The sequence below is a fragment of the Triplophysa rosa genome, linkage group LG6 (genome assembly GCF_024868665.1).
Source record: "Triplophysa rosa linkage group LG6, Trosa_1v2, whole genome shotgun sequence".
Lineage (NCBI taxonomy): Eukaryota > Metazoa > Chordata > Actinopteri > Cypriniformes > Nemacheilidae > Triplophysa > Triplophysa rosa.
The window spans coordinates 23,924,538-23,951,382 of NC_079895.1; the positions used below are offsets into that span (position 1 = coordinate 23,924,538).

Sequence of the window (26,845 nt, forward strand, 5' to 3'; positions counted from 1 at the left end):
ACACATACAGCAAAGAATATTGCTAAATATGTGGTCTAGTCATATGACTTTAGTGTTTGACATAGGTATGGCAGGTTTCACAACTCAAGCAAAATTGTTACCACCACACGTCATGTCTCATGATTGACCGATGCATTACAAGCGAGTCAAAATTTTCCCTGCCTTACCTTGTCTCCTTTCTCCCCTTGAAATGTCAGCCTGTCACCCTGCAACAAAAACAGGCAACATTGGTCAGTTCTAGACACCAACATTGCCTAAATGTGTGTTAAAAGATTTAAGCATGTACAATAAAACATTTACCGGCTCTCCCTTTTGACCAGGATTACCAGGCCTTCCCTTCAAAACGTAAAATATAACAAAAATAAATATATGCATAGGAACTGACTATAATCCAGTACACAATTGTTAATAGTACTGTATGTTTTGGTTAGTTTCCTGATTTAAGATTTAAGAATATTAGTAGATGTTGAAAATAACTAAAGCAGATATAAAAGATACCAACGTTTATAATCAAAAACCAAAGATTTTTGGCATTTCTCATCAAAATATCCATGCTATGTTAGCATGGTGTCAACAATTGTTTCATTTGTGCCCATTCATATTTTTACTAAATAATTTTAGGAGAAGACATCTAATGAAACATAACTCATTGAGAACTATTATATGTTTTCCAGATTCTAACACAGAGACTTACAGAGGGTCCTGCTGGTCCAGGAGGGGCAATTGGCCCTGGTGGTCCTGGAAAACCAGGTGGTCCCTAAAAAGAAAAAGAAAATCTGATCATTGAAACAACATGCAACAGTCTACAACCAATTATGCAATCAGAAAGTTTACATTTTCAAATTTAACGGAACAGTTTCAACTCCTAAATGCTTACAGCTGAACCTGGTTGTCCTGGCAAGCCCCTGTCTCCTTTCAGGGGAATGGGTCCTCCGATAATACCCCCTGGGTCTCCCTATGAGAGTTAAATTCAAATTTTCTTTCAGACATGAATATAGAAATATGTCGATTGTGAAACTAAATGTTATATGGATACGCCACTGTAAAATGCATGCAAATGCACTCCTGTGTATTGGTTATATTTTTATGGATGGATTACATACCTTCATTCCCTGCAAACCTGGAAGACCCTGATTTAAAAAGAAATTCATCAGTCAGTTATTGCAGATATAATATACATTTGAATAGTGTCACAATAGACTAACCATTGACAAACATTTGACAGATTAGAAACATATGATATCATTTAAAACTATTTTCATACTGGTGGTCCCTGTAGTCCATGAACACCTGGAATTCCATCAAAACCACGCTCCCCCTGCAAACCACAAAACAAATCCACCGTGTGAATTGAATGATTACTTAAACGCAAGTCTCACAAGAATCGCCCCAAAACATTGTGTACCTTCGTTCCATTGCATCCTGGGATTCCTGCAGGTCCTGGTGCACCTTCTTGACCTGGAAGACCCTGTAGCAGAAACATAAGCAGATGTTACAATGCTGATTTACTGTACCTCCCTAAAACCATTGTTAATTGATATCACTATTCTTAAAAAAGAACCTCAACTTACTGGAATACCTGGACGACCAGGGAAACCAGCCACACCAGATGGGCCCTGTTAAAGACAAATCATTAAAACAAAATCTATACATCTGAACTGAATTGTATACCTAAACATGAAATAAAAAACTTACTCTGTTTCCTTTCGATCCTGGGGTACCTAGCTCGCCTGCAGACCCCTGTGAGAAAACATAACAACAGTATTGGAAGAACTACAAACACTGCAGTATGATTTTCTGTAAAGCTGCTTGAAACAATGTGTATTGTGGAATTGTAAAATGACTTGGCCTTTTGGCCTCCAAGCAATCAGATAGCAAATTCTATATTTAAAAGATAGCTTCATGGCCATCAACATGCTGTTAACCAAAGTGACACCTAAGGGCTGAAAAGATGCTCTTAGTATATACTGTACCTTTGGTCCCATTGGCCCTGTGGGACCCTCGTGACCTTGTAATCCAGGAAATCCCACCATACCAGGCAAACCTGGGAGCCCTCCCTCGCCCTAATGATGACAAACAAAATAAATTACACTTCATATAAAAATGTACCATATTTACGGAATTTATTCTTGTTGACTTTGATCAAAAAGTAACATATTGCGCCTTTAATTTAAATGACATATTCTCATTGAATATCCTGTTGTTTCAACTTAGCTGAAAACATTCACCTTAGCACGTTTTATATTTACCCCTCATACACATTCTTTGCACATCACCTGACCTTGTGATGGAATCTTTGCTGTTACCATAATATCACCACTAGATGGCGAAACAGACTCTTCTATTTGAGATTAAAATAATGAACTCAAGCGACCTAAATGTTCTTGTGTTTGGGAGTATTAAGAAAAGAATATACATGTTTTCTAACCAGTACGTTTGATGAACCTCATGAACTGACCTTAACCAACTGTACACCCTTTTTGCAACCTCCCGACCTCCAAATCCTACTATTGCTTGATCCCTACACCAATATGTTGCCTCCCCTAAATTACACCTCCTGGGACGCCACACCCCAAACTCTCCCTTCCCCCAGACATTGATCCTGACCCTTGCTTGAATTTTGACCCCTCACGCTGAGAAGGTGGACACAATAAGGCTCTTGGACCAGAGCACTGAACAGGGCCAAGGCCTATTCCAAATAAATGTATAGCAGATATCAAAATCTATATATATGCTTAATAAATGATTAGAAGTCATTAAAGGTGTCTGACAGACTCAGTGGTTATAAAAGAAATGAGGCAGCAGAGAAAAATGACATACATGCTTTGTAATAATCTTTATTGTACAAATAAAAGTTTTAAAATACTCACCTTTGACCCCTTAACACCACTGCAGTTGCATCCTCCACATGAAGACCCTGTGCATCCTCCCTGCAAAAAGAGAGAAAAGAACATAAAATAAATGACATCCACAATACCACACATAACCACCAGGAGGCAGTAAACCCTTTATATTCTCATTTGCAGCAGGTTCACAGAGATGCCATTGATGACCAATGACTAATGGATTTTTTCATTTGTTTTGTAAACAAGTGGTCAATATACTTATGTTATCATGAACACAGCTGGAAAAACTGCTTTGTTTACAAAGAGTGAATTAAATATGTGTGCATAATGGATCTTAGTCACAGTATGCATGATAATCAAGATGAAACACATAGTCTGTTATCAGTTTTGGCATACATTGTCTGAAAAACTGACCTCAGAATGTCACATCTGACCAGCCAGAATCAAGTATTCCAGAGCGACACACACAGTACCATAAGGAGAAAAGAGCTAGTTAGCATGCATACAGACTGTCTGGTCCTCCCAACACTATCTGTACTGCAAGATGTCATACTGTATCATATAGACAGGCTTCGTTTGGCAAAAGAATGTAACAAAACCGAAGACCCAAATAGTTGGTCTGAGCATACATGATACCGGACCCTGGGAACAGACCTACATTTCTCGGTTCCTCCATCCATGAATCCCTCTATCACTCCACGTCCAGCCGTTCTCTCCCTGATTTGTGGGGCAACAAGCCAAATATCTGCAGCCAGATCACATCTGGAGAATCAGGACTGGCGAGCACTTCCACCAGCTGTTGTGGTCTGGCATGAGACTGCACTGCCCCCACCCGTGAGCCCTCCTAATATCAGAACTGAATCAATGTGTGGGTGCTGAGGACCATGAGAATCACTTCTTTCAGTCTCAAGTATCACCTCTGGTATGGCCGGTTCTGGCCATTTCTACAAACGCTTTCCAACCCTGGGGTATAATTGCCGTATGTGAACGACCCGAGATCAGGCAATAACATTAGACCTGACATCCCTAATGTAATCTTCACAAACACGCTTGTCTGCATTACTACACTACAAGGGAACAGAACGTCATGCAAGTAAAACGCCCATGCATTCTATCACCGTTGTTTTTGAATCGTCTAACAAAGTGCTACGCAGCTTTAACACGTTTAGTTTCATCTATAAAACAAGGCAAATAAGAAGACCATCACTGTATGACCACCAGGCATTACCATAGGCACAAATTGCATATTTTTGTACGAAATAAGATATTTGATAAAATAGATGAACTTATGTAGCTTAAAATTATACTAGCATGAAATGTATTTCAATTTAACGTTTAAAGTCCCAGTGAAATTAAAAAAAACAATGCCTATTTTTTCATGAAATATTGCAGCGTTTATTGTAAATAGTTTATCAATGTGGGTCATGCTCTTTTTAAAATTGATGTGCCCTCATAATCTTTAGTTAAAATCTGAAAATGCACTTCCTTCCTGAAATGAATATCCATCTTAAATGACGTATGTTAGACGGCTTGGGTGGAGCATTAGTTAACCCCTCCCCTTCAGTTGTCAGTCTGCTGCCAGTTCCATTTCAAAATGCAACGGCTGTTTTTATACACCCAATCAAATCGCAGTGAAAGACGAAAGCCACGCCCACTGTTTTTCCTCATTAGAAATTCCATTTCACTCGGAAATGCGTCAAAATACGGAAGTAAAAACGATCACAACTTCCGGTTCACGGGGACTTTAAGCTTTAATGGGGTGGGGCCGGTCTCACCTGTTGAGAGGTGTTGACATTCTCAGCTCCATAGCTGTACAGTACTATACAACAATATCATCATCTTTTGAAATTGAAGTAATATTTATCATAAAAACTACTTGTGAAACGCTTGTGAAAAGCGTTATATAAATACAATTTAATTAAATTGATTATTTTTAATATTATTTTATATAATTTAACTTATTTTGGATGCTGGACTGGGTAACAAGTTGAAAATTATGCTGTGATGTGTTGTGTTATGTTATGTATTTTGTGTGCAACACTGCTACCATGCCCCCATGACATAAAAACAACATTCTTCCAAAGAGGCAACATCATCAAGACTCTTTCTACAGCATAACATTTTTTTTTTACAAATTTTAACCACTCAATTGTTATCATATCAATATCTTAGTAACATGACATGACATAACATTCAACTCTGTTACCCAGGCCAGCGTCCAAAAGAAGTTTCAAGCAGTTTATTATATTTGAAAGAACCTTTTGACTCTCAGATCTTCAAATAGGATTATAAAGAGATCTTTCTCCCCTCTTCTCTTTCCTGTTAGACTCGACCATCAGATCTCTGAAGGCCAAAGTCAGATCTGTTGAGTATCAGACATTCCTGTTTGTCCATCGCATGACTGAGGTCATACCCCGCCCTTGAAAAACGTCACACATGGCATGAGTAGCATGATCTCCACGCATATGTGTAAATTGCTTTATCGATCGAGTGTGGGTTTTAGCGCTCAGAGATCCTGCGATTCCTATCAGCCGCTTCAAACCGCAGCAGGTTAATCTGCAGCATGAATCAGAACAGCACGGGAACTGCTTTGAAATATTTTGTTTTTCCTTCCTGAGTCGGTCTTGCATCCCAGTAAACCCAAACATGACATGAGCAAAACAATAGCACGAGCAGACAAGAGTGTTGATAAAACTCTTAACAAGTAATGGTTTTATAGTACTGAAATGTCTTAGCTTTAAAAGAGAGATTGTCCGAGTGTGTTATCTGTAGATTTTGTGTGTGATCTTTTGAGTGTAAATGCTAACATGTTTTTATAGATACATCAACGCTCTTTTTACCAGCTTTGTCAGAGTCCTCACTGCAGTGTTCTCAGAGCAAACAACTCTCGACAGCGTTAAAAAAAGAAACGGGCAGGCAAACGCAGACACAACTTGTTCTCACCTTTGCTTTTGTGCTGGTTAAAAGTTGAATAAGTGAGATATTTGACACCTTTGCTGTAAGCAGAAGGCAGATTTTTTAACATGTCATTTATTTGGCTTCGGGCAAATCATTCACTTATGTTGTGGAGGAAGTATTGTGTGTTATTTGTTACAAGCCTCGAGAGATTGTTTTATAAACATGCATTTATTTTGTGAATGAGCAGTTATTTTGTGTTCCTTTGAGGCAAAAAGAATAAACATTAAACAGATTTGTTTTGCATGACTGTGCATGCAAGCAAATGATAAATCGATCGAAACGAACTGTTTTTAATAGCTTATTTTGCTCTGTGTATCCGTTGCCATGTCCACTATTTGTTTTTCTTAAACAAGGCATTTTCCATGAATAGGGTACATATGTCAAAGCAATGCACAAATCTCATTTTTCTTCTAGGAACTATTAAACTACGCTAAGCAGTATTATTGCACTATTCACACTGCAAACAACTAAAAACATTTGTTTTTTTGCTTTGTGCGATGTGAATCATGTACAAACGTACGAACGAATATTATAGTAAAGGAAGATCATTGGGTGAACGCATTTTGTACAAAAACGTACAAATAAGCCACCTTGTAAAATCGCTGCACGAGATTGTGTTAGTCTACGTGTGTTCTTGCGAGTTTTAAAGCCTCAAGATTCGAAAGACATGTGACATGTGATTAGAGGCCAGTACAAGTGCAATTAAAATGTACATGGCGTTTTAAGAGAGCGTTTAGAGGCCACTTAAAAGCTCCTCACGTTGAGTGCAGATAGAGATGGGAGTGTTAAATAGTGAAAAAGATTGTGGAATTAGGCCCTTAAATCCCTGAGGTACAAACAGTTTGGGTGGATTCTGTCAGCTTGGCTTCCTTCCATGTGTATTTCAGCACTGAGAACCCAGCACGGGCTGTCTTTACCTTAAACAGTGTGGAAGACAAATGTAGTGTGTAATGTATGTGAGAAGAGAGATAGAAACAGCATGTGTCATGTTGATCTTTTTCACTGACAGAATGCAGTGGTGGAAAGGGGGAAGGAATTATATCAGCTGTCTAATAAAATCAACAGTTATTATTAAAAGAGAATCCATGGCATGCGCATGCACCAGGGGGGACATTTCTAGTAAATCAGTAACTGGTCACGTTGAGCAATGACCTGGACACAATGCATCAAATTTTGTCATCATTTACCCTCAAGTTGTTCCAAATCTGTATAAATTTCTTGGTTCTGATGAACACAGAGAAAGATGTTTGGAAGAATGCTTGTAAACAGTTCTTGGCCACCATTGAGTATGAAAATTTGCTATATACATTTCTTTGTTCTTTTGAACACAAAAGAAGATATTTTGAAGAATGTAGGAAAGCAAATAGTTCTGGGGCACTTTTGACTACCATTGTAATTTGTCCTACTATGGTAGTCAAAGGTGCTCTTGGACAACATCAAACATCATGGGATGACAAATTTAGAGTTGGCAAATAAACCGTAAAATAACAGGTTTTCCTTTAAAATTACATGTTTTCCTGTAAAATTACATGTTTTCCCAATTTTCTTGCAAATTTGCTGTCTTTTCCTGTAATGTTACAGTTTTTGACAATATTTTCAAAAAGAAACTGTAAAAAATCCCATAATAAACTGACATTTTCTGGAAGCTGGGTCACCAGAAATACATTTTCCCCTTTAAAATTACGTGTTTCGCTTCTTTTCTTGTAAATTTGCTGTATTTTTCTGTCATTTTGGGGTTTTTGCCCATATTTTGTAAAATACCGTAAAAAACAGTTTTTTTTACATTGTATGTGGAAGATCTGTAAAAAATTACAGAAATAATATGTAAAATTATGTTTTTTTTTTACACAACTGATACCAAAATATATAAAACATCATGAAGAACTACATCAAATTTCGTGAGCTATGTAAAAGCACCCTCTGAGCAATAACATAACATCTGGGCAGCTGTGTGGGAACATTGCTGTGAGAATGAAATGGACAAGACGACAGATATGTACACCATGAGAGAGCATTAGTCTCACAATCACACAATTATTTCCTGTAGTTTAGACACGTGAGGGCACTTTCTTTCAAGCCTCTTAAAGATTGCCTGATTACTTCTGTGTGCCTTATCTTGAGGTATGTTTATCTAAAAAGAATCGGAGTATTGTTGTTGTTTTCTAAAAAACTAAAACAAAAGCTTTCCTGTTGGATATGCCCTGCCAAATGCAACATTCAGTCTATCTTGCTTCTCATATCTGTAAAAAGTAGGGCGGCTTCCTTCCTTTATAGATAGGAATGTGTTCAATAACCTCACATTCCCTGCTTGTAGCTTGGGTTTCTGGACATAAAGGCTGGTTTCTTGGCATTAGTTTATTGATTATTTTAAACTACAAAAAAATTCAGAAAAAAGCCAGAAATTTTCTGTCAGCTGGATTGACAGAAATATACCGTAAAATAATCGTTTTTCCTGTAAAATTACAGGATATAAGGATATATAATAAATAGTTTTTCCCGTTTTTCTTGTACATAAAAAATACATTAAAAAATTGTAAAAAAAAGTACAATTTTACATTTTACGTGGAAAATCTGTAAAAAATAACAGAAAAATTCTGTAAAATTACGTTTTTTTAACAGTGATAGCTAACAACTATTACTTGGTCCTATCAGGATGCAGGATTCCTGGAAACCAGCTATCATCTTGCAAAACACAGCTACTGGAGGATTCCCAATAGGAATTACAGAAGGGTTTAGAATGTCCAGTCTTCAGTAGGGATGGGTACCGAGAACCAATACTTTTTTGGACCGGTACATAATTGGGTCGATACCAGAGTATCGATAAGCTTCATGACAAACGATACTGTTATCGATACTTGCATTGTTTTATCTCTGTGTATTCGTGTGTTAAATGGCGAATTAGAGGCTGCTGCCTGTCATTTTCCATCCCTGAATGATGTCCGAATGGCTGAAGTTTGCTCGACGTATGTGTGATATCTAGGGTCATATGATTTCCGCGGTGTATTTGTAATCTGCTTGTTTTGCGTGTTTATGAGTGAAAGAGTGGCGTGGTTGCGCTTGTGGAGCTTTCAGCATCCGCGTTTCACAACGAGGAAGCTTCCTTCAAACACCCCTTTGCGGAAACCCGTCAATATAAAAGTCCTTTATTTGAGAACAAGTTATAACATTGTTTTTAATAATTCGGCCACGGAGTATATTTACTTACTTTAGTAAATTGAAGTAAATGTGCTAGTAAAATTATAAAAAATAGTACATATAATTAAAAAAATATTACATTATACTAATAGTAGGCCTACTTAAATTTATGTAGACCTAAAACCAGAAAGGAAAAAAGAAATACGGTCTACCAGCCAAATAACCATAGTGATGTAAAGTAAATATGTTGAATTACATTATGATGTGCTCCTATGCACATGCTAAGTGCCGTAAGTGGTATGCTAAGGAACACACACACGTTTTGTTATGTGGCATTTTCTGTTTGCTCAGAAGCATTTGTAAACTGCCGTTCTAAAGCTCGCTGTAATAAAGAAACTTAAAATGTTTAACATCTTGTCACATCATGTGTTTTTGCATCAAATTATAGAGCGTAGTATCGATAACAGTATTGATAAGTACCGGTATCGATAAGCGGTATCGATATCGGTATCGATAAAATCTTAACGATACCCATCCCTAGTCTTCAGCATCTACCTACACTTTAACAAATGGTGTACAGGGCCGTAAAATCACGACATTCCCGCTAAAACATCACAGATTACAGCTGCCATATGGAGGCAGTTAAGATAGTGTTACCACGTAAAACAAGGTTCTGCTAATGATTTCATTAGCAAAGCAAAGCGAAAAGCTACATTTTTGCTCGAGGGTGTAACCTCAGCTTGTTAAACACTAAAACTGCAATGAAACTAACAGGTTGAGTTCACTGTGAGAAACTATACCATCCAAGACCTGCTTTAAACATCTTTCATGTGCAGCACATAGGCAAAACGTTTGTATTTCTGTGTGCATAAAAACAGCATTAAGAATTTTAGCATCGAGCTCATGTTTGTCACTTTGCTTATTGGCTGCATATGCAGGGTGTAAAACATATAAAGTATTTAGGGTGAACTTAACATGAAGCATGTCTGAGTCAAGTCCAAAGGATGCTTCCTACCACTCTTTCCTCTTTGTTCAATACAGGAATGTATAACATCCCATTTTAACAGGAAGTGTGGCTTTCCTGGTCAACCGTGATTCATTACAGTAGCACATTTACTCTAATAATGTCTTTGTCTCAGCACTTGACATCTGCTACTGGAGCCAAAAGCACTGCCAATAGGAAATGCTCTCTATAACAAGAAGAATAAAAGGAAATCTGGTGATTCCACACCAGCTCAAATACGGGATCATCCCTTTTCGGATGAAGTCATGGCCCTTTATAGGTGCTATTGTCGTTACTGCGATTAACTGACCATCTGTACTTTAATCCACTACCTGTATTCCAGCGGCATGCTCAGATACAGTCGATCTTTTTCCCACGGTTGCTAACATTAAACATGAACGCAGTCATTCAGCGTTTTATTGTTTCAACATGTATACGTCGACATGCGGAGAGAGCCACAGGCCTATACGCTCCATTATCCGAGGGTCGACATGCATTGTCCTACACATGCTTGGAGGCTGGAAATGACTTCATCGGACAACAATGACAGAATGTACCATTGTGTTTTGTGTGCATGATTTGTGCTGGACTGGCGCATGAATGTTGAACTGAAACAAAATTAGAGATATTGAAAAAGTACATTTAAAATTGACTATGGTTCGCTATAAAGTAGCAAACTAATTTTACACATGATGTTAGTATTGCTGCAAAAAATGTCTTGAAATGATGAAGAAATAATGTAATGTATTTTTACAGCGATAAAATGGACTTTGTGAGTACCCTCTTTCAATTTACTATAACGCAGTAGAAACCATTAATACCCATCTGCTCTCTCAGGAGTGGTCATGCTGGATTCCCTGCCATAGATGGCATGAAAGTGAGCAGATGTTATTAAACCAGCAGACGTGAGTTGAATTTGTTTACTTTGAATATTCATTTCCAGATAGCAAAAACACTGAATGATAAGGTTTGTTGGCCCGCAGATTTAAACTTCTCAAATGATAGGATTTTCAGATGAAAGAAAACATCTCGGCAATCACAAGCTACTTAATAAAAAGAAAACAATAAAACACTGCTCTACAGTTTCCAAAATAGCACTGTTTCCAACTGTTTCACTCCCACTAAATAAGTTGCATGACAATAATGTTTGCGGGTGGGCCCATCAGATTTGCTGTATTTCAGTGCTTTCTGTACTTTCTGAACATCACTATCGTACAGAAGGTATTCATAGCAACTAGAAAACATACACTTTTTAACACACACCAGATGTCCTGTAATAGAAAGTGTGGCGTTCACTAATTTACCCCAGGGCTTAGCGTAATTAAAAGCACGCTGTTGTTGTTTTTAGCCAAGGTTGTGAATTTTTTTAAATATTTCTGTCCACCTTTCTTCACTTCTGTTTGTTTCCCACAGTGCTTTACCCATGAGCCTTGTTAGATCAAGGGTAGAAATTGCAGTGTTTTTTTTCTGTCAGGACTCTTCCGCAGGGCTCTGGTTACATTCAGCACAACGTGTGACACATGAAACATACATTTGCGCAAATATGTACATGCACACAAACTCTCAAAGTGGGTCCTAATATATCATATTAGAATGAGAAGTTAAGAACAGCCAACTGAGATTTAAAGAATAGATTTTGAGGATCAAATTTCCAATAAAAAGTCTAAATGTACTGTAGGAGGCAATACCAGATACGATTTTAGGATTATGTGAGAAAGAAATGGCTTTGTTCCAATTCCCATTCTTCTATTACATTATAACCCTTAAATGTCTAAACTGACAACCTCGGCCAGTTTTTATGCGTTTTAACGGCAAAAAATATTTTCAAAAATCCAAATAGGGATTATTTGATGACCACTTAAATTGCTTGTCAATACGTGGCTGATGTGCAACTATCCCATCAAAACCCCCATGCATAGACAATACATTTATTGTTCACTCAAGTGACTCTAAGCGTGAAAGGGTTAAACATATGCACTTCAATAACAGCAAGCAACAAGGTTCATTTGCATGTTCTGTTTCAATGGTATTCACCCATTCACTTCACTTCATTGTCTGTTTGGCTCTCGGTGCTATAAAAGTAACCATTCACTGTTTAACTGAGTGAGAAGCTGCTCCAAATAATTCTTTGAAAAGAAGTATGCACAGTGTGCGCAGCTGCATCATATTGCATCTCATTTACAGTTGCTAAGCTGTAGTAGTACACAACCTGCATCCAGTTGTCTTTCACCCCGAGCCCTCAGTTTTGGATACAACTTATGTCACGATACTGCTGATGTCACCATGAGAACGAGCTCTTATATTTACATAAAGATGTATGCATATGGCAGACCCCTTCATCTACAGCAACCTACAGCGTATTCAAAGTATACATTTTATCATTATGTGTGTTGTCTCTGGAAGATGAACCCACAGCCTTTGCAATGCCATAAAACAATCCTCAACCACATAAGGGCCACTAGCTTAACTGGTAATGTGGAAATGTAACACTTAACAACCTTAAAAAAACCTTTAAGGCTTAAAGGGGTGATGCAACGGTGTGTCATGCATTCTGACTTCTTTACGATGTTAAACGTGCTGTCTTCTCATGCTTAACATGGTCAACTTGTCAAAAAATGAGTTAGGCATATTACGTAGTATTTCTGTGCTCGATACACTCCCCCAGTGATCGTACAGGTTTCAGAAAGTTTTTTCGTAACTATTTTTCTTAGTCCCTTATTGGACAATTCTCCCGGAAAAGCATGCGGCATGCCCACGCGGCAGCAGGAGAAGGAGCATGCGCAGACGTCACTTTCACTTGTGTGCAGGAGAGAGAGAGAGAGCATACGTTCGTGAAGTTCAGGTGTTTGTTTGTTCACTGCATTTGGGTGATGAATGTTATATAAACGGTGGATATAACACTGGATTTGGAGATCGTTTGAAACTGATACTGTATATGGAGCCATCCCAGCGCTAAAAGATGCCGGACATGAACCGCATGCAGTGAGTTAAATTGATGTCTGTGTTTTGTTGGCAATGGGTGCACACATGCTTTAGTTCAGCCTACCCCTCCCCCCCGCACGCGCCTTATGCTTTCGTAAATACTCGTACAGCTGTATCTATCTTTTATAAATGTGATCAAACTAAATACTCTTCGAAGATACAAAGTATGCAATACTACTCTATAGGTACTCAAGATTAATATGAGATTGGCAGAAACCGTGTGTGTTAGGGCCGCTTTAAATGTTAAATTATCACTGCTGTTGCAAACTGTTTTTATCTGTAAAGAGTCAACAAATGAGAGCAATTTGTACTAGCGATAACTAAGTTGGTTGTCTGCGCTGAATTCTGAAAAAGTGACAAGGGTTACATGCACCATTTTTGCCAAAAAGAAAGCATACAGTGCTATAGAAATCTAAATGGATCATATCATGACTCCATTAGAACACCATCCAACGCTCTAAAAAGTGACAAGAGAGCAAAGCTGTCAACAGCTGCTGTTCCACAAGGAACCGATAAACAAGTTAGGGGCATAGAGTGTCTCCCATAACATTCTTACTTGTCTGAGAATTTATGCGAAAGATAAATCATCTCATTAACATAAAATCTGCAACACATTCCTTCACACAGTCAAGCACATTTTATGAAGAGCACATTCTGAGAGGAATCAGGGGAGGTTTATTTGAAAAAGATGACCCCTGAACATCTGATTTCAGCTGGGACAGATTTTCAGTTGTCACACGACCTTTTGGGGGCACGTCCAGCCTGGGTTGTGTTTATCCGACGTCTACAGGCATACACTGTCTGTACACTGACCCTTAACCATGTCCTTTACTCCGCTGATGTTGATTTTCTTCATTTGTGTTTGTATGTGTTTGTCTTTTATACCTTTGTAAACCTAGTAAACTGTCTACATCTGCAAAAGCCAATGCCATAATTGATTGCAAAAAATTCCAACATGGTGGACAAAGTGGGAGAAAAAACTAATTTTTGTGCTTTTTGAAGTATCATGCTTAGGTTAGCGACATACCAAACTATATGAAAATCAGTTATGAATTGAGTCCCTCAGCCAGAAAGCAAGACAACAATTCATCACATTAGTTTTTGAGACAGAGCATAAATATTGATGAATGATGAAGTAGCACCACATCAGCCCCCCCTGACTCTGACTCATCAAATCATTGCACTGTGAAACCAATTCTCTCTATGTAGGAGTACTACCAGAACCACAAGACGGAAGGAACTCCCAAACTAATCCTTCAGCCATGGAGGAGTTTCCCTGCCTTAAGAGGATGCTAAAAGACTATGGTTATGTTCTGTCCACAAGCTCTCAATAAAGACTAATAGCATTCTGTCAAGAAAACAGCTTCATGTTAATGCACACACATGCAAAGACAGCCTGTCACATATACTCTACAGTAATGTCTCTGTGCTACATGCGACATGTGAGGATACGTGTAATATGATCAAGCTACTAAACCTATTTAAAAGAGAGTTTTGCAAAGAAAAATGTTTTTACCTGTCAATAATACAACCGCCAAATACTTGTAAATTAAGTCAATTGATCAGGAGTGAAGCCACCATTGATATGCTATCAGTCATAGAAATGCTTCTAGTCTGTTTTTTTCTCACAAGACTACAATAAAATTTTACTTCTATGTTAATGAAATTTTGGTAGACTGGTTTTCACACTGAGATTAGCCTAACTAATATTAAATTGTACTGCAGGTTATTTTTATGGTATATGCTTTAGTTTGTATTGTGTTGTGGTGGTACATTTTACAAGTATTACAATGCTTTAGTTACAATAAATACACTAAAATGTGCAATATGCAGGCACTACAGCTCCCCCTAGTGTCTTCTATAGAGATGTGCAATAATTGAAATAACTGAAACCATCGCAACAATCGCGATGAGACGATTATTTAATAATCGTGACACCCCTAGTCAATGCTTATGTTTATGGAAACAGTAACTTTAAAGGGATAATTCACTCAAAAATAAAAGTCGGTCATCATTTATTCATTGTGTAAATTTCATTGTCACTGAACATGAAAAATATATTTAGAAGAATGTTTGTATCCAAATAGTTCAGGGGCACTGTTGACTTCCATAGTAGGAAACAAAAAACTACACTGAAATATGAATATATGGTACTAGTCAATGGTGCCCCAGAACAGAACGACGAATTTCATACAGTTTTGGAACAACTTATCTGTAAATACTGCCAAATTTTTCAATTTTGGGTTAACTGTCCCTTTAAACTCACCAAAACAACTCATGAACACAAACACAACATTATCTGTCATGTTTTAGATATTAATGCTAATAAAAAAAAGCTTGAGGTAAGACAAGTGACATGGGATAAACTAGACATGACACTGTGTTTATTGTTAAACCACAGGCAAATGCTATATTAATCTGTTTTTTTATTATTTTTATGTGAAAATATTTCATTTTTCAACACAGTCTGCTGTAGTTTCCTTGTATTATAGACAGATACATTAAGGCATAACATAACTACCAGATAATGACATGGAACTACTGTACTGAATTCATGTGCACTGCGTGGGAAAGCACTATACAAAAACCTAATTACATTTACATTTTTGTCATTTGATAGTTTGACTAATTCACAATATAGACTGTTTGAGGCTCAAAAAGAGGCTGGTGAACATATAAGCATTTGCACAGAATAGTTTCTTGTGGGAAAGTGCAAGACACTGAGAAAATTCACAGTGAGATCCCAATGGAACGAGAACACAGGCCAGACTCTAAAAACAGCAGTTAAAGCCTGAAACGTGAGAAAAGAGAAAGGTGGTAAGCAGACAGCAAAATGCTGAGAAATAACACAACTGTTCAGAGGTACTCCTCTGTGTTCAATCTGCCTATAATAAACCTGAGCTAAACAAGGTGTAGGCCACAGAAGAATGAGTGTTTCTGTGTTTAAAGTAGGACTGTTAATGGAAAACAGGAGAAAGAATGTAATATTTAATAAATTAATATGTACATTATATTTAAATACACAGTAAATGTATACTTTCATGAAAGTATTTGCAGGGTATGCAGGTGCATATGGGCTTGGGGAGATTGGGAGCCCGCATCCATGTATACTGGGGCCCATCGCAAACAAATGGAGGGGAACCCCTGAAAAGCGATCCTGAGTGGACAGAGGGGAAGCCCGCCCCCGGAACGCAATCGCGAAAGGACAGAGGGGAGCCCGCTAAAATGTTTGCAGACCCTTTCTCGCCGACATCACGCTTATGTCACGGCACAAGCTGGAGGCAAAACAAAGGCAAATACAAACCAGCACAGATTCGGCTACATAAGGAGTTTAAAATATCATCTTGTTGTGTTGTTTAGTGCCACAATCGACAGAATACAGTCTCCAATTTGATATTTTAACACATTCCCGTGCCATGGTCAAAAAAAACATTGACGACAGCTGTAGTTAAACACAATAAAACGAGCAGACTGAACAGAAACGATCATTAAACATGCTCGCGTTTCACTTCATAACAGTAACCTAAGATTAAAAAACGAGTGTCTTTGTTGGTGTGGATTATGATTTGGGTATGTGTCTAAAAATATCTCACGTATGCCCAAATCAGAAACTGGGGAACAATGTTATTTTTCACATTCACAGCATTAACTTTTTAATGCATTGGGTATGCTTGCTAACTTTGTTAGTTATACAACTAGCAGTTAACTATCGGCCAGAAATTAAACATAAAAGAAACTGTTTGTCATCTCTTTTTCTTTAGTTGTCACAAGTGCATTAGTACAAAGGGAGAGGGAACAGTGAGAAGGCTCATGTTATGTGTCAGGTTTGTGTTCAAGTAAATGCATTTGCTAACGTTTGCCACTGTTAGCACACTCAGGCATCTACAGATGTATACGCTCTCAGTTCAATCTTTACTATAAACACTTGGTTTCTCTGTCTGGTAGGTGTAGATGTCAGGCCACTTAACTGGAGGTAATGTCAGTTCGTCTCTGGATCCATTGAGTGAGCGTGTACAGGTTGGCCAGATTCCTTGCGTTAACGTAAACTTAAAAAAAAAACTATTTAGGTCCTAGCCAGTGAGTGACATTAAATGTTAAAGTTTAATCAGATTTTATTCGAGTCATTCTCAAAAAGCAAGCAAACAAAACATGCTAAAACAGCTAAGCTCCACCCACAAAAACGCGTCACAATGTTTACTAACAGGAAAGGCATCTATAGGCCGGGGACTGACTTGCTACACCACTGTATACAGTTACTTTAAATCATTACCATCCTAGCTATAATAAAACATTGCAGAAATTCTAATAGTTTCTATTAAAATACTATTATTAACCATTTGGATTTTTTCCATTAAAACCATCTTACTGCAGTGTGTTTTCTGCATTATTCCAGTAAAATTGAATGGTTTTCTATTTGCTGCCCATCTGCCAGAAAACATCCCACCAATAGAATGCAACACACACCAGCAGAGCCCAACAGAGACTATTATAGTTCCCATTAAAACCAATATAATTCCCATCATAACCATTTAATCCAATATAATCCAATAGTTGTGATCAATTAATTTCTTTTTTCGAAATGTGTAATCACTTGATAACTGTAGTTTAGAGACAAAATGCTTTCAGCAAGCCGTTTGTGAAGTCTTATGTGAGTGTGAGAGCCATAAAAAGTTTTTTCTCTTTCCATTTTGGCCTCAAGAGAACTAATTCAGATGAAAGGTGGGGAAATGCTTTCTGCTGGTTTTATGGTCACAAAGGTAATACAGAAATGCAAGGCCAAGTATGGCAACACAAACTCACATGACAGATGAAGATGCCATCGCTGTTCATGCACTGCTATATCTCACCGTTCGAGAGACACATCTGGATGTGGTTAACACAGGAATCACCCAGTGTCATTCTTTTACATGAGTAATTTATACTACACAAGTCAACTACTGTAAAGTTAAGAATATCACAACTTCCTCAGCCAAATGCCATGACTTTCCCTCAGCTCATGCGTAAGCAAACAATAAACCTACATTGTTTTAGAGACAGGAAATCTCTCCACTTGATGTCCAGAACAGATCAGGAAGGACTGGGATGGAACATCAGGTTATTATGTTTTTGGAACAGACGCAGTTGTAGTTGCTCTATATTTAGTGTCTGCATGTCAGACGTGCTTCGGGTTCAGTAATTAAAATAACATATGTGTCTCCTTTCAGTCTGATAGGTTTCCAGATGATATAAAAGGTCTTTCCACAACATCCTCTAAGGTGCAGAACGGAGTGTGTGTCGAAGGTATTTCATCCCCAGATGTTTATTTTAAAGCAGTATGATTATTTTAAAGCAAGGGGAGAATGTGTGTTACAGTGATTTTACCATGGGGGGTTCTTAGGAGCCAAGTGTTTAATCCCCTTACCATGGTAAAAACACCAACATCCAATGCATCAATAAACACTATGCCATGTGATGTTGTAATGTAGGCATTATCTAAACTTAAAGGGACAGTTCACCTCAAAAAAATAATTCTCTTCATTTACTTCATTTTGTTCCAAATCTGTATACGTTTCTTAGTTCTAATGAACATAGAGAAAGATATTTAGAAGAATGCTTGTAACCAAACAGGTTGAGTAAATGAAAACAGAATTTTTATTTTTGGGTGAACTGGTTCTTTAAGGCTGCTCATGGTTGTCAATCGACATGAAAACTTTGGGAATTTATCGTCATTTTATGGTTTACAAAGGCATTTTATAACAGCAATCACTCAGATTTTTCTATTTTTAAATACTGTATATAAAAAACTGAAAATAAAAATAAAAAATAACAGTTCACTTCTCCACTGAATGGGTCAACTATTATATTTGTCTGTGATAAGTCTAACTTGAGTGTTTCAGTCCTCTCATCGTGTGCTGAGATATAAAAACTTGTCAACATCTTTATCTGTGTTTATATCTAGGCCCCAGAATATCATCGAGACAAAGGGCTGGAATATTTTAACTTGGGCCAAAAAGCAACAATCTATATCAATCACCCAGAATAACCAAGCAACCATCAATTACACCCTAGCAATGCACTAAAACCCAATCATAACACATGCATAGCAACGCTTTAGCAAAATCAAATCGTGCAAGGTCACTTACATTTAAAAAAATGTCTAAATCATGCTACTTAAACAATTATGTTGTTTAGTGTAATGTTAATACAACTGCACCATGTGGATATGGCACAAGTTCCACATACTGTGCCTATCAAAACTGTAAACAAATTCCCCATGATGCACAACAAGGGGTGGAGTAACCAATTACAGCAATTTGTGTTTAGCCAAAGTTTATCATTTGTTTATCGGTTGCTCTGCCTTTTCTTTGTCAAGCTGAAGTGATGTCAGCAGTGATTTCAGTACAGATACAGAGAGATTGCAGTGACTAATGCCAAATTCATTTTACTCTCTTCTGAAATCCCACACGCAGAAATATGACAATGCACAAAAGGACTACAGCCAAGAAATTCTAGAAACAGACACCCACAGGTCCTGGCTTCATGTGTATGTAGTAGGGAGCCTTTTGTGAACCCCTGCTGGTCTACTGAACAATACAGCGATAAAGAAATCAAACTGCATGTGAAACCCTGCATTCAGAGCGCTGGCAAGTGAGGCTGTCATAAACAATAGTTATCTGTTCTCCAAAAAATTGCACGGAAGCCTTTAGGCCTACATATAAATGCTCTCTGAGGCCTGATTCTACAGAGTCGTCTATTATCTGCCTCGTTCTGTTGGAATCATATGAATCGGGAATTATTTGTTTATAAACATATGTGATCATTTCGCGGTGACTCTTGCTGACATCGTCAGCAGTGTTTTCAGACTGAGCGATCAGCTTGATCATCTGATCTGCAAGAGTGATGACAATTTGAGTTGTTTGTTCTATAAAATTCTGGTTTCATGTATTTCACGTGGCTTTGTGAAATGCCAAAATTGTATTTTGTTAAGTACATACAAAAAAAAAAACATGTACTGTATGTTGTGCCAAAGTGTTTGTGGTTACGGATGAACTTTGATTAAAAGTAGTATAGAGAAATTGTACTTCAACACAGTAAAATCGCCAGTGTTAAAAAGGTCAAGTTAACTCTCACAGTGTTTATATAATCCACACTTTGAGAGTGTGGATTATATATACACTGTGAGTGTTAATTTGACCCTTTTTAACACTGGCGATTTTGCTGTGAAGGGATACTTCACCCTGTCATCATTTACTCACCTTCGAGTTGTTCCAAATGTGTATAAATTGATTTGTTCTGATGAACACAGAGAGAGATATTTGGAAGAATGCTTATAAGCAAACAGATCTTGCCCCACATTGACTTCCATAGTAGGAAAAATTACTTTATAATTTTTTTTGTTCTGTTGAACATGAAAGAAGACATTTTGAAGACTTTAGGACAGCAAACAGTTCTGGGCACTTTTGACTACCATTGTATTTTTTCCTACTATGGAAGTCAATGGGGGCGAAATCTGTCTGGTTATAAGCATTCTTCCAAATATCTCTCTCTGTGTTCATCAGAACAAAGAAATTATACAGATTTGGAACAACTCAAAGGTGAGTAAATGATGACAGAATTTTCATTTTTGGGTGAAGTATCCCAAAGTCAAAGTCCTGGAAAAGCATTTAAAATAAACAGAAAATTCAAGGATTCTGAAAGATGTAATAAAGTACTTAGGAAAGTTATAAAGTACATTGAAAAAGAAACATTCAAGATGTGCAATTTTAGGTCACTTATCCAATGATCACTAATCCCATAATTTGTGACATTCACATCAAAAACTAATTTCTACAAAAGGTCAGATTTCTTTGCTTCCATTATCAATTCATGCTGGGGTTGAACAGATCTTCAGATTTCGTGACTTGTGGATAGGGTTCTTAAACCTGACCTCATTTCTGTAAGAGTCTGGCTCAACAGCTGCATTGTGATTTTCACGGGGTCTTAAGGTCTCAAATGGGAAAAAAATGTGTTCTCTAGGTTTTATGGCCTGGAGTAGAAATGGTGCCAAATAGTCAGAACATGTATTCTCACTTTTGAGGCAGACAAAAACAGCTGCATAAACAAACCACCGAGAACAAGGTGTGGATACATGGTGTGGAACAAAAGTGTTCAAAGTGAGAGGCTACAATCTAAAAAGTTAGGGTGCTACAATAGATTCTTCACAATGATGCCTTAGAAAAAAACATTGTTGCTTCCCCAAAGAACCATTCAGTCAAAGGTTCTTAAAAGTTGCATTTCCTTCTTATGTTTTGGTAGTTTGACGAGCCTTTTCCCACAATAAGAACCTTTTGTTAAAACAATATGGTTATGCAGATGTTCCTTTATGCAACAATACAGCCAAAAATGGTTCTTCTGTGGCATCATTTAGCACCTTTATTTTTTAAGATTGTACCTAAAAACTCAAACATAAACTTGACACAACATGTCACAATGATCTACTATAATAATATTATGAAAGACAGTACAATACTATATTTTCATCATCAGAGTAATATTAGTCTGATAAAGACATTGTCCCTAAGTTATCGCTCCACATGCCTTTGACTGACAGGGCAGATGGGTGTCTCATGCATTTTGAGCCAAAAGAGCTGGCTGAGTTCCAGAGGGTGAGACCAAAGGATCTGCTATGGGTATTGCCCAGGTCCAGCCCACATTCCAGCTGAGGAACCCTGAGACCTGGGACTCCATGTAAACTGTGACCAATCTCCACAGTCACAGTGTAATAAGGCAATTAAAAGCTCTGAGAGTGTGAAATAGATGTGATTTATTACCAACTAAATAGTGGAATAAAGCATGTGTTGTGAATAAATCTTTGCCATGATTTAAACAATGCAGAAAAAGAATTGCCCTGTAAGGACTGTGTAGTGCACATCACATAAATCAGAGGACCCACCAGTCCAAATAGTCTAAAAAAAGGTGCCCTTTAACTTCACATGGTATTCCCACGCCTTAAGTGAAATTTCAATATAATCCTTTCAACCCTTGGATGGGTTTATCCATATTTTATTCAACCATGGGTAGAAACTTTTGCATTTTTATACCACATATAAAAATAATTTACATAATGTAAAACAGAAAAACAGACATTTCGTGATTTTTTTGTTGTTGACATAAATCATTATTATTAGTCACCCTTTACGTTTGTCACTGGGTCTTGCAAATATCTACCCAAGTAAGTATGAAAAAGTGCTTGTCAACTTTGACAACAAAGTATTTAATTCGTTTTTTAAAGTACAGTGTTTTTCAATTTCCTCCAAAACAGTTAATTTAGACATCCGAGGTTTTGGAAGGACAGCGACGATATTATCTGTATCATTTTTTCAACGATATCTTTGAATACCTTACAGTTCTGATCATGGGCCACCATTAAAGCTGATGAAAAGCACAACTTTTTTAAGCCATAACAAATGTGTATGTGTAAGTCAGTGCTTTATTAGTAAATGTAACCGGTCCTACTCGCCCCGCTCTGCGCGGGCCTCGAACCGACGTCGGTCCGGATGGGAGACAGACGCTAGACACTGCAGTCTTTAGCCTCCTCGGGGCGCTCTAACGAGGAGGCTAAAGACCGCAGTCTCTAGCGTCTGTCGCTAGAGCATCTCTGTTGGTCGGGGAGTGAGGTTTACACACTGCACAGCTCTTCGCTAGCTGGCCTCCGTTACATAAATACAGCATCGAGTTAAGTTTTTAAGTAAAGTCTTGCTTGACATAATGACAAGACTTACAATTGTTGGGTTGTACACCAATAGGTTCAGAGCATAAAGACAAGTGACAACTTCAAGACCACCCAGGAAAACACACACACACACACACACACACACACACACTATTAAACAGCATTTTACAAGTTGTGTGTGTGGTCAGATTACTGCATGTTACAGCGGTATAGCGTTTCACTTCGTACTTCATTGTCAATGAAATGCGCTTTGAAGTAAACATAAATGAGATTATCACAATTTACGATATTATAACAATGACTATCCCACCATTTTCCTCTGCAGTGTTGGGTGTAACTAGTTACTAAGTAATTAGTTACTGTAATTTAATTACTTTTCCCTTGAAAAAGTAAAGTAAGGGATTACTCTTATTTTTTCTGTAATTTAATTACAGTTACTTCTGATGTAATTAAACTAAATACGTTGTGTAATATATGTGTGTGCAATAGTGGAATTGACATCAAAATTCAAAGTCTAACTTTAAAATCTGTGCTTTAATGTATAATTCTCACATTTTAAATACGTTGATCAGTTAATAATACCACTTTATGTATTTTAATATTATTTATTTAAATGAATTAAAAGAGCCCTTTCATGCATTACTTTTTGAGAGTAACTTACCCAACACTGTTCCTCTGTGGCTGCTAATGTCTTTCAATTTAGGAAGAAAAGGGTGGTCAGTCACTAAGCAATTAAGAGTTTAAATTAAGATGAAACTGGGCACTTTTCTGCAATCTGCATTTAGATTATCCGAAACATGGTGGGCTGGTGCTCACGAAACATTCTCCTTTTAGCAAATCAGTTAAAGCGAGCATAATGTAACTGATAGAAAGATGCTTTTTTAATTTAAAATGTTCAAAAATGCTAAAGTGACTGACATTTAAAGCTTTCTTTCACGCTTTCAAACTGATTCTCATATGATTGTATTCATGGCATGAGAAAGAAGTGAAGAAAGCTGGGGAGAAAAGGGAGAAAGGAACAGAGATAAACAGTTGTAACTGTTGCTTCCTCTGTACTGGCATTCCACCCGCTCTCTCTCGGGAGATGTTGGAACAGCCTGATCTGGTGAAGGAAGAACAGTTTGTAAGCCAATCAGATCTTGCACATTTTCCCTCCAACTAGACCTCATCCATTCTCCTTTTCCCCACTTAACACCCATCATAGCATGTGCGGTTTCCAAGAAATAGACAGAAGACCCACACACGTACTACTTTCACAGGCAGTCTCAAGGGGCAGGGCGGGCAGAAATACAACACTGCACATATGTCAACTGAGGAATTTCTTTCACCAACAGAGGGTGTGATAAGACTGGTGTAACATGTAGGTGATGTGTGTGTATTTACCAGTACCAGTAAAAGCTTTTGCATATTTCAAGTCCTTTATGTGCAAAAGCAGCATCTCCAATAAACCAAACAATGGCGGTACCCATTCACTTCAATTGTATAGATACAAAATCAATGAAAGTCAATGGGTACTGCCATTGTTGGGTTAACTAATTTCTTTCAAATATATGGTTTTATGTTTCGCACAAGAAAGAAAGTCATAAAGGTTTGAAATGACAAAAAGAAGGTGAGTAAATGATGACAGAATTTTTATTTTTTGGGTGAACTATTACTTTAAATGTGGTTGTCACTTCCAAGCTCTGAAACACGTTGCCTCAACAAACTTTTAAGCAATCAGACAAAACATCAATTCTCTCATAATTAATTTTCTCGTTTTCGCCTAAGGTCCTTGTAGTGTGATTGAGTTTGCTCAGTGATCGCACTACAATCAAGTAGGGTTGCTGAGTTCACCTTCATTACATTCAAGTGGGGAATCTAATCTGTGTGACCACCCTAATGAAGTGAATTAACTACATGAAGTGTGCTAGGGCAGTGGTTCTCAAACTTTTTCGTTGTAAGGCCACTTTTGTGTAGAGTGCATCGCTTTGCGGCCCCCCAAATAAAGACGTATAATCTTAAACTTAACATTTTTATTTAAACAAAAACATATTCGGTTATACAATGCTGAAACATCAATTCTCTTGTCTGGTGGTCTTATTTTTCTGATGTTTGATTGCATAAAATCTATGATCAATTTCATAAAATGACACAAAATCTGTGGCCCCCCTGGATCCATCTTGAGGCCCCCAGGGGCCACGGCCCCCAGTTTGAGAACTACTGTGCTAGGGGACAGTCCCACTAATCTGATGGAAGCTGAACTGTAGACATGTGGGCCCATGGCCTTTTGAGAATCACAGTGGATAAACAAGCATGGAAGAAATGGTATGCAGCTAAATGAAACTCATCTGGATGACCAGCCTTCCATTAATGTATATATAAATGAGAATACGCAAAGCACTGATTTGCTAAATTGATAATAACTTTTACCCTTTGAATTTTCAACCACCAATCTACTCAGGAAGACAAAATGGCTGTCGTGAAAGTATTCTGTATCTTTAATCATCCCTAAATGTCCTCTTTTAAAGGGATAGTTCACCCAAAAATGAAAATTCTGTCATGAATTACTTACTATAGTTGATCCAAATCTATATACATTTTTTAGGTTGAAATATATTTGGACAAATACTTGTAACCAAACAGTTCTTGGACCCCATTGACTACCATAGTAAGAAAAATTACAATGGTAGTCAAAAGTCACCCAAAACTGTTTGCTGAACAACAACAAAAAATGTCCAACTATGGTAGTCAATAGGGTCCAATAACTGTTTGGTTATAAGCATTCTTCCAAATATCTTTCTCAAGGAGATTTAAACAGATTTGGAACAACTCGAAGGTGAGTTTGATGACAGAATTTTCATTTTTGGATGAACTATCCCTTTAACAAACATTCAGACTCCCAGGACAACCCAGCAAACACTTAAATGTTTAAATAATCCTTTAATATTAAAATTTTGATTTTTTTAAGGTTTTTAATGACCGTGGGAACTCTTTCTCTAAAATAACAGCAGCAACTAGAAAAACAAATGGCTAGACCTTTTGGTGTTTGTCACACACAATTTAGGAAAAACTATGTTATTGTTTTCAGTATTGTTGTTGTTGTGTAATGTTAACAGCACAGTAGCCTATACACAATCATGACTTTTCTGCCAGTCACAAAAGGCATTATTAGTAACCTGACAGACCCTGCGCTAAGACAATGAATGGCTGACCCTACAATACTATGGTTATTTACTTCAAAAAAGTTCAAAATATATGAGAAAAAGTGATATGAGAGAAAAAGCTAATAGGCCTACAGTAGAAAACAGTCAATATTTCACTACAGAATAAGGCAAGTATGAATGCATTGCAGTATGAATGCAGAAAATCCTATTAATCAGTGGAAGTAACCGTTTTGTGCATTTATCTCATCATTATCGCCATAAATCATCCTCCACTCTTATGACACCTGTCCCGTCAAGAGTCCATGCTTTGCACATGCTTCTCACTGGACTCCCTCCCACAGCCACACCCCCAAAAAACATGTCCTTAATAAAATTCCCCCTCTCTCAAATAAAATATATGTAAAAATTCATTATACAACTACACGAGCTGCATATTTTGAATTCTCTTCAACCAAATTTGTGGTGGGGCTCATTCATAAACTGACTTTGTCTGTGTATTGACTGGTGAAATGCCTTCAACAAAAGGAAAACAAAATCCAGATGGCTAAAAAGAGAGAGAGAGAGAGAGAGAGAGAGAGAGAGAGAGAGAGAGAGAGAGAGAGAGAGAGAGGAGTAATCCAACCCCCAGATGACACTAAAAGGAGTGGCAAATATAAAATGCGGAGAGAAACGCCTCAGCAGAGAGCTGTATCACATTAGACTGTATACAACACTGGGTTAATAAAATGGCTAATGTCTGCAAAAATCACAAAAGTAAAGCAAACTATGCCCCCAGACCTTGGCTAGACAAGTGGTCAAAAAAACAAGTAAAAATGCAGAATTTCCAAACAGTTTTCATACTATACAGTTAGGTATATGGAGGTGGGCCATATTAATAACTATATTATATCAGCACTATAAGGATAACGGATCAATTCACGTTTGCTTATCCTGAAAATGTTCGGCTACATACAGTTACGAAGTTAACTTGTCGTCTATGTGTCAAGTGAAAATGTTTACAAGTAAAAATACTGGAACTAGAGCTCGAGCTTGTCGCGCGCGACTTTTACGCACTTCTCTGCGCGCCACTCGCGAGCTTCTAACGGAC

At 37.5% G+C, this 26,845-nt stretch overlaps 1 protein-coding gene across 1 annotated transcript in view; it reads right to left on the reverse strand.

Moving 5' to 3' along the window:
* col4a1 (collagen, type IV, alpha 1) overlaps nt 1-26,845 on the reverse strand; it is a 50,585-nt gene that overhangs the window by 23,460 nt on the left and 280 nt on the right. Inside the window, exons 2-12 of the mRNA XM_057336672.1 lie at nt 2,871-2,930; nt 1,974-2,063; nt 1,696-1,740; nt 1,572-1,616; nt 1,406-1,468; nt 1,265-1,318; nt 1,104-1,130; nt 878-955; nt 695-757; nt 301-336; nt 168-206 (exon numbers count right to left, since the gene is read on the reverse strand). Of these exons, the coding sequence (XP_057192655.1) occupies nt 168-206; nt 301-336; nt 695-757; nt 878-955; nt 1,104-1,130; nt 1,265-1,318; nt 1,406-1,468; nt 1,572-1,616; nt 1,696-1,740; nt 1,974-2,063; nt 2,871-2,930 (600 nt within the window). The remainder of the gene's footprint in view (nt 1-167; nt 207-300; nt 337-694; nt 758-877; nt 956-1,103; nt 1,131-1,264; nt 1,319-1,405; nt 1,469-1,571; nt 1,617-1,695; nt 1,741-1,973; nt 2,064-2,870; nt 2,931-26,845) is intronic.